Source organism: Sesamum indicum, linkage group LG5 (assembly GCF_026168435.1).
Source record: "Sesamum indicum cultivar Baizhima isolate 11 linkage group LG5, ASM2616843v1, whole genome shotgun sequence".
NCBI classification, from domain to species: Eukaryota; Viridiplantae; Streptophyta; class Magnoliopsida; order Lamiales; family Pedaliaceae; genus Sesamum; species Sesamum indicum.
The window spans coordinates 16,737,198-16,746,271 of NC_142661.1; the positions used below are offsets into that span (position 1 = coordinate 16,737,198).

General features: G+C 33.2%; 2 protein-coding genes and 1 pseudogene across 2 annotated transcripts; all 3 read left to right on the forward strand.

Annotated features, from left to right (window-relative positions):
- The first annotated feature begins 556 nt into the window (after positions 1–556).
- LOC105161916 (auxin-binding protein ABP20-like) lies at positions 557–1,370 on the forward strand (annotated as a pseudogene).
- A 1,914-nt stretch (positions 1,371–3,284) lies between these two features.
- LOC105161917 (auxin-binding protein ABP19a-like) lies at positions 3,285–4,069 on the forward strand. The gene has a single exon (XM_011079772.3). It carries the CDS (start codon positions 3,334–3,336, stop codon positions 3,964–3,966), a length of 633 nt encoding a protein of 210 aa, XP_011078074.1. The 5' UTR covers positions 3,285–3,333; the 3' UTR covers positions 3,967–4,069.
- A 3,644-nt stretch (positions 4,070–7,713) lies between these two features.
- Positions 7,714–8,541, forward strand: LOC105161918 (auxin-binding protein ABP20-like). The gene has a single exon (XM_011079773.2). The coding sequence runs from the start codon at positions 7,821–7,823 to the stop codon at positions 8,457–8,459; it is 639 nt and encodes a 212-aa protein (XP_011078075.1). The 5' UTR covers positions 7,714–7,820; the 3' UTR covers positions 8,460–8,541.
- The last annotated feature ends 533 nt before the right edge of the window (positions 8,542–9,074 follow it).

Below are 9,074 nucleotides of genomic sequence, written 5' to 3' on the forward strand. Positions count from 1 at the left end.
GTGAATTTGATCCCACACCACTAGGCAGTCTCCCAAAAATTATTACATTATTATTTTTTAATTGCGAATCAAACTTTATAATTATTGTTGATAATGTGAATTTTTCATTTTTAATGTTGATGATGGAAAAAATGATTACATCAAGTCTTGTCATATCAATCACATGCATCACAATCCAGAAAATTGATACCCAGTTTGTCTATATGTTTTTATTTTCACTTTTTCATTTTTCAAACATTAATTAAACATGAAAATATATTTATTAATATAATTTTATTAGTTAATTTAAATATATTTTTATTTTTACACAACAACTTATACAAAATTCAAATCATATATTTTTCATGAAAAATGATAATATATATTAACGTATAGAGATTTTTCATGCTTATTGTATGAAAAATTATTATTTAGATCAGATTTTATTGAATTAAATTAATCACAAAATAAGTATATTATATTTATTATATAATTGATTATTTTTTTAAAATTATAGACCAATCATATAACAAAAATATTACACTTAATTTTCACGCACCATAGGCATGGAGAAGTCAGTAGCCCATATAAATCCCCCAAATCCTATCAAGAAATTGCATGCCACAAACCAGAAATCTCTGACACAATTGAAGTTGGAGAAGAATTAAAACCCCACAATGCATCTTCCATATCTCTTAATCTTCTCCCTCCTCGCCGCTGCCACCTCCGACGCCCTCGTCCAAGACTTCTGCGTGGCGGACCTCTCCCTCCCCGCCGGCCCCGCCGGCTACCCCTGCAAGAAATCCTCCTCAGTAACTGAAGACGACTTCTCTACCAGGGCCTCGCCACCGCCGGAAGCACCAAAAATATACTCGGCGCCGGCGTGACGACGGCGTTTGACGCCCAGTTCCCTGGCGTGAACGGCCTGGGTGTCTCCATTGCCCGTGTGGACCTGGCGGTGGGCGGAGTCGTACCCCTCCACAGCCACCCGGCGGCGTCGGAACTCGTACTGGTTATCGAGGGGACGCTAACCCTCGGATTCATATCGTCGTTTGAAAACAAAGTGTACGTCAAGACGGTGAACAAGGGGGGTATCATGGTTCTCCCGCAGGGCCTCCTCCATTTTGGGATAAACTCCGGCAACACTACGGCGCTGGCTTTCGCGAGCTTCAGCAGCCAGAATCCAGGCCTGCAGATTACGGCGTTCTCCCTGTTCAAGAACGATTTCCCGACGGAGTTGGTGGCCAAGACGACATTCCTCGACACGGAGCAGATTAAGAAGCTCAAGGCGCTGCTTGGTGGCACTAATTAATTAATTAAACCAACTTTAAGTTGCTAATTTGCTTCATCGGAGCAGCATTTGGTTTTGGTGTTACAAACTCTTTTAATTAGTGTTTATGCTTTCTTCAATTTGGTATTTTAATGGTTTTCTGATCTAGTGTTGGGCTCTAATTCAAATAAGAAAAATTCGAAACCGAATCCGACTCCCACGAACTAAATTAATTATAATATACTTGTTACGGCATTGATCATTTTTTTCTTAATTGTACACCAATAACAAATATATAATTAATTCAGATTTGATTGAACCAAGTTCGTATTAGAATGTTTCATCGCATTAAGTGGGAGGAAGCTGGACCGAGAACTTGAGAGAGAAAAAGTAAATATTCTTAAAGTATCCATTAAAACATATATTTATAAATTATTTTTATTTTTTTTATAAGAATAATTTTAATAAATTTTAATATATTTAACCATACAACCTCAAAATCAAGATTTTTATTTTCTACATCACCACTCTTCATTATCTACACACACTTTTTGGGAAGATTTTTGTGATAAAAAGTGGCCAATCTCATTTTGCAATCGATTTTGAGGTGGTATTGCTATCTCAAAACTTGTCAACTCGTTCTGAATAACATGATGACATCACAGTTGTAATTCGTTGCAAAAATCGTCCAAATTGAGATGATATCTTCCATCACAAAATATTCATCCTAATTTTTTAAAATAGTTATTTGGGTAAATTATAATGATCTTTTTAGAAGTTTGAAATAATTACGAATATTTTCTTATTGTTTGAAAAATTATAAATACTCTCCTAATATTTGATGAAATTATGTAATTTTTGGATAGAGGTATGAAATTATCAACTTTGCCATTACTATATCTTTTAAAAATAAAGTTTAAAAAAATTAAACAAGGTGAATTGAAATTTTTTTAAAATCATAAAAAAATTATCCAGTCATTCCATAAAAAATAAAAAAAATCATAATTCTTAATTCATAAAGAAATTTTGGTCAGTTCACTACAAAAAATGGATGAAAACGTAACGGATTGGGTAATTGTTATACGGCCGTTAAAATTAGAGGGTATTGGTAATTTTTCAAAAAAACAAGGAGTATTCATAATTATGCTAAACTTTAGAGGAAGTTGTTCATTATGTTTGGTTTTATGTTTTCGCATTTTTCAAGACAAGATAAAACACACATAATATTTATTTTTGTGTTTTTACACCTTATTTGTGTGTTTTTTTTTTCAACTTTTTATATAATATATATACACACACATTTATATATAATATAAAAGTGACATAATTTGACAATAAACAGTAATTTTTGTAATCTAAAACACAACATTAAACATACAATATTTATATATAAAATATATATAAAAGAGATATGATTTGACAATAAACATTGATTTTCGTCTCTCAAATTCAAAATCAAACCTACACCACTTATTTTAAAATACCTCAAACCACAAATTCGAACGTACAATCTATTTTTAATACACATTTATTTATCTCTTCAAAACACAAAATAAATCACTTAAAACACAAATATTTTTGTAATATACCTTAATTATTGTAACGAAATACAAATTGTTTACATCACGTGAATTTGTACCCTGTAAAACCCCAATTTGGGAAATTCTTACCCAACTGTCCTGGGCAGGTTCCACGCAAGACAACTCATTTCATTTCATAATCTTCCTTGTTATATTGTTTGTGAATAACCAATCACACGCACACTCACGTCCTAGGTTCGCACTCAAAACCTCTATCCACCGGCCAGAGCCACACCGTCTCCTACGGACTTATATCCCCTTTATTTATACTGTCATCAACGGAGTTCCATAATTATTACTAATTAAGTGAATTCTGCCTATTTGTAATGATATCCAGAATCAAGCTTCATACTATAAATCCTGCCTTCACTTGATACCATGCATGCAGATTCTAGAAATATCACTCATCCATAATTCATATAAATACCCCATCACCCTATCAAGGATTTGCAGCCCATAAACCAGAATTCTCTAACATTTGAAGTTCAAAAACTCAAACCCACAATGCGTCTTAGATATCTCTTCATCTTCTCCCTCCTCGTCGCCGCCTCCTACGCCCTCGTCCAAGACTTCTGCGTGGCAGACCTCTCCCTTCCCGCCGGCCCCACTGGCTACTCCTGCAAGACACCCGCTTCAGTAACCGAAAACGACTTCTTCTACCATGGCCTCGCCACCCCCGGAAGCACCAATAACCGCGCCGGGGCCGGCGTGTCGTGGGCGTTTGACTCCCAGTTCCCCGGCCTGAACGGCCTGGGAATCTCCAGTCTCCGTCTGGACCTGGCGGTGGGCGGAGTCGCCCCCCTCCACAGCCACCCCGCGGCGACGGAACTCGTGGTGATTGTTGAGGGGACGCTAACCCTTGGATTCATATCGTCATTTGATGACAAAGTGTACATCAAGACCTTGAACAAGTGGGATGTCATGGTTGTCCCGCAGGGACTCCTCCATTTCGCGATAAACTCCGGCAACACTACGGCGCTGGCGTTCGCGAGCTTCAGCAGCCAGAATCCAGGCCTGCAGACTACGGCGTTCGCCCTGTTCAAGAACGATTTTCCGACGGAGTTGGTGGCCAAGACGACGTTCCTCGACGCGGAGCAGATTAAGAAGCTCAAGGCGCTTCTTGGTGGCACTAATTAATAAATTAAACTAATTTTCAGTTGCTAAATTATGCATCCGGATGGCTTTTGGTTCGATGTTACTCAGTTAATGTTTTTCTAATTAATACAATGTTGGATTTATAAGTTATTCAAATTATTTGTGTCCTTCACTGATTGTATTTTGAAGATTAAATCGTAAAATTCATATAAAATAGAACGAATGATATTTCACAACGCGAAGCATTCATCGCATCCATATCATACCAAGATACATTATAAATATTAGTCGTTATGGTACGTTATCTTTGCGTGCATATAATAAATAATCTCATATTTTAAAATATAAGGTAAAATACACTTTGCCCTTTTGAACTATTCTTGACGTAATATTTATCCTTTAAACTAACAAATGTAACACTTATCCCCTATAATTAATTTTTTGAATAATATTGCCCTTATATTATTATATAGTTCAAATAGTTGTGCATTTTAAGTTTAATTAAAATTTTCTTAACTGAAAAAAATATATTTTAATTATAATAAAGTAATATATAAATAATGAATTAAATAGTTTGAATTTTATTATATCTTATAGATTCAAAGTTAAGCAACGAATGAGTATAAAAAATACACAAAAAAGAATCATGAAAAGATTCTATTAATTTGGTAATAAAATTAAGTTATTAACTATTTATTCTTTTAGATAAAAATGAGTAATTTAAATAATTTTTGAATATATTTTCTTTAAAAAATATGATAAAATATTTACATTTATTGATTTTTTGAATATATTTTCTTTAAAAAATATGATAAAATATTTACATTTATTTACTTTTTCTTCTAAAAATATTTAACTTTTGGTTAAACATATATATATTTATCAATTTATTTTAAAAAGCATATATGAATAATTGGTTGTATTATATTTAATGTGTATCTACAATATATATATATATATATTAATTTAAACTTCACTTTTAATTTAAATTATTTTCTTATTAAGATAATTAATCTAAAAATTAGTGATGATTTAATGTGCAAAATACTAAAACATATTGAGAATAATATAATTATTCAAAGTATGAGGGGCATTTTTATCCATCTAAGGGGATAAGTGTACATTTGTTAATTTAGGGGTGTACATATTACATCAAAAATAATTCAGGGGGCAAAGTGCATTTTACACTAAAATTTATTATAAAATATATAAACCAACAAATCATATTTAAAAAAAAAAAAGAAAATTAACTTTGGTGTAGTAGTATTAAAATGACGTAGTGTAACTTTTGTAAATATATATTTAAAATGATCTGATTAGGAGTATGATTGACATATTTAAAAAATTATTACGACGGTGTCATTAATTCCATTTATAAATATAAAGATCCTTTGTTTGTTTTCTATACTAATATAAATAAAAATACCTATCATGTAATTAATTTAACGAACCTTGCCTTTGTGAAAGTCTTGTTGGTGTTTGGACTACAGAACTCTTTATTTTTATTTTTTTCATAAAAATTTTAATTATATATTTATATTTGATGATACTTTTCGAAGCCCTAGGAAAAGGGGGTGGGCACTCGCTGAATAGCCAGCAGACCAAGCCCTACTAGGTCTAGAGCAGAGTATAAATGCCCATAAAGTTGTTTTTCTCTCCTAACTTGGCCAGCTCAAAAAGTAAGTGCAATACAATAAGTTGAGTCATCAATATCATACAGATGATTGACACGTTAAAATACGTCATAGTTAAAAATCTTGAGATAATTCCTACAGGCCCACTGTAATTGTACTTTTATATACCGAAAAAGATTGAACAACATCTCTACTTCAATTTCCATTGCTTGGAGCTTGCGTCGCAAACCATGTATAGTACACATAGGAGTAACACACATAGGGGGTCCTCCCAACTAAAGTATCTACACCCTCTAAATGTAACCAAATAACAAGAAAAAGAAATTCCATCATTTTTCAAATAATTTAGATTTGCTTTATGTAATTTAATATAATTATAAATATTATATTATTATTTCAAATATTAATAATTTTTTTTAATATTTAATAAAATTATATAATTATTAGGGGGAGGTTATAAATTATCAATTCTATGTTTGTTGTAATTTCTTTTTAAAATAATAAATTATAAAGAATCAGACGGAATGGATAATTTTTTTTTGAAAATTTGTTCATGAAACTCAGGTACTGCTTCAGTCAAAAATAGTATTCAATCAATAAATTTCTTTTAATAAAATGAAAAGGTCCAAAATTCTGAAAATTCATAATTTAGTCAAAATTGCTTAAGTTTGGCCAAAGACCCCTTTCACAATTTAGTTCTATGATTTTAATATTTGGGCATTTCCAGTCATTTTTCACAAAATTTGATCGAGAAATTGCATGTGACATGCACATGGCCTTATTAAATTATAATTTTAATTATGATCAATTCGTGCAGGTTAAAAAAAATCACTCTCTCCTAAGTTACATGACTAAAATTATAATTTAATCAGCATCATGTGCAAGTCATGTTCAAATTTACAACCAAATTGGTCAAAGAAGAACTAAAATTGTCAAATTTGAAAGTTACATGACTAAATTACAATTTAATTGGCTCATGTGCAAGTCACATTCAAATTTTAAGCCAAATTGACTAAAAAAGAACTAAAATTGCCAAAATTTAAAATCACAGGATTAAATCGTGTCACAATTTTAAAATTATATGGGTAAAATATTCAAATTTTTCAGCCAAACTAATTGAAAAGGAACTAAAACTAGACATCGTGGCACACATTAGTTCCTGCGCGTATAATATTAAAACTCATAATTTATTCCAATATATTAAAACTTGCCACTACCTTACAACCCCACATACAAAAAATTTTCGGTAACTTTTTTTACTGCATTAATTATCAAAATATAGTTTACTCAAATTAAATTAAAAATTAAATTTTTGTACAGTATATGTTATATATTGATTAATGATGATGCACTCCCCACGACGACGAATCTTCGAGCAACAAAGCATGAGTTGTGGTGACCATAGGGAGGATGCCCGGCATGTGTTCCTCAATCGATTGTCGTTTTTTGGTCAAAGAATTCTAAAATCCTAAATTCTAAAATTCCATTGTATTGTCAAAATGGCTTAAATCTGGTCAAAGAACCCTCTTCACACACACTCACACACACACACACAAATATATATATATATATATATATATATAATAGATTCCAACTCCCTTTAAAATGGAATCACATATTATAGAGTTTTGTAATTAAGAAAAAATAGTCTAAATTGACCGTGTCATCCAATTTTTTATTAATTTTCAAGGCTACACTAGCAATTTTCTGAAGGGCAACCACATAATTTAATTTCATTATCTTCCCTCCTACATTCCCTTGATATATTTCTTTATATATATATATATATATATATACTTACTCAACCATCACACTCATACACACATCGACGTTCAAACGCAAAAATTCTTATAAAAGATGTTGAGTCTATCCACTAAATTGTCTCATGTGGACTTAATTATATATATATATATATATATATCGAATTGATTTATGGCTTACATTGATATTGATATCATGAATCAAGTTCCATAATTATTGTTAATAAAGTGAATTCTGCCTCTTAATGGTATGTAGAATCAAGCTCCATGATCACAGTTGATAATATGAATTCTTCCATCAATTAGTGTTGATGACCTAAATCATGACATCCAAATCTTGTTATATCAATCAGCCCGGAAAACTGGCATTTTCCACATTCACCATGCATGCATAAACATCACTGCTCCATATAAATCCCTCAAAACCCCTTCAAGAAATCGCATCCCATCACCCAAAAATCTCTAACATTTGAAATTAGTTAAAGAAGAATCAGAGACCACAATGCAGCTTCCCTATCTCTTCATCTTCTCCCTCCTCCTCGCCGCCGCCGCCTCCGACGCTCTCGTCCAAGACTTCTGCGTGGCGGATCTCTCCCTCCCCGCTGGCCCCGCCGGCTACCCCTGCAAGAAATCCGCCTCAGTAACCGTAAACGACTTCTTCTACCACGGCCTCACCACCCCGGGAAGCACCAAGAACCGCGTCGGCGCCGGCTTTGCCGCGGCGTTCGACGCCCAGTTCCCTGGCGTGAACGGCCTGGGGATCTCCATTTCCCGTCTGGACCTGGAGGTGGGCGGACTCGTTCCCATCCACAGCCACCCGGCGGCGGCGGAACTGGTGTTGGTTGCCGAGGGGACGCTAACATTCGGGTTTATATCGTCGTATGATAACAAAGTGTACATCAAAACGTTGAACAAGTGGGATATCATGGTTGCCCCGCAGGGCCTCCTCCATTTCGCCATAAACGCCGGCAACACTACCGTGCTGGCGTTTGCGAGTTTCAGCAGCCAGAATCCAGGAATTCAGACTACCCCGTTAGCCCTGTTCAAGAACGATTTTCCGACGAATTTGGTGGCCAAGACGACGTTCCTCGACGTAGAGCAGGTTAAGAAGCTCAAGGCGCTGCTTGGTGGCACTGGTTAAATAATTAAACTAATTTTTAGTTGCTAATTTGTTTATCAGGACAGCATTTGGTTGGGTGTTTTTTCTAATACAGTGTTGGACTATAAGCTATCCAAAGTCTTTGTTTCCACACGATTGTCTTTTCAATAAAAGTACAAAATATATAGGGATAATTAATTATGCTTTTCTACCCCTAAGATTTGATATAATTATATATAAATTTTTCATAATTTAAAAAATTACATTTAGCATCCCTGAAATTTGCTTTCGTCTAACAAAAGTCTCTTTATTAGTCAAAATTCATTAAATTTACTGATATTAATAAAAAAACTGAAAAATTTCTATATTTAATCCCGACTAGTTCATTACCTCTTTATAAGGATAGTTTAGTCCGAAATTATATCATCATAATTTTTTATGACCAAATTATATCATCATACATCTTCACGCATTAATGCATGTGAGGAGGTATATTTTCACCGTTATAAGGATAGTTTAGTTCGAAACAAATTAATTATTTAATCTGCAATAAGTCAGTAAGTTCATCGAGGGCAATTATCAATTTTCATTTATTTTTGTATTAATATCAGTAAATTAAGTGAATTTGTTTAGGCTTAAAGGCAATTTTCGTCCCCT

What these genes read in the sequence shown, in the direction of transcription:
- LOC105161918 (XM_011079773.2), top strand. Translation starts at nt 7,821, where the DNA reads ATGCAGCTTCCCTATCTCTTCATCTTCTCCCTCCTCCTCGCCGCCGCC.
- LOC105161917 (XM_011079772.3), top strand. Translation starts at nt 3,334, where the DNA reads ATGCGTCTTAGATATCTCTTCATCTTCTCCCTCCTCGTCGCCGCCTCC.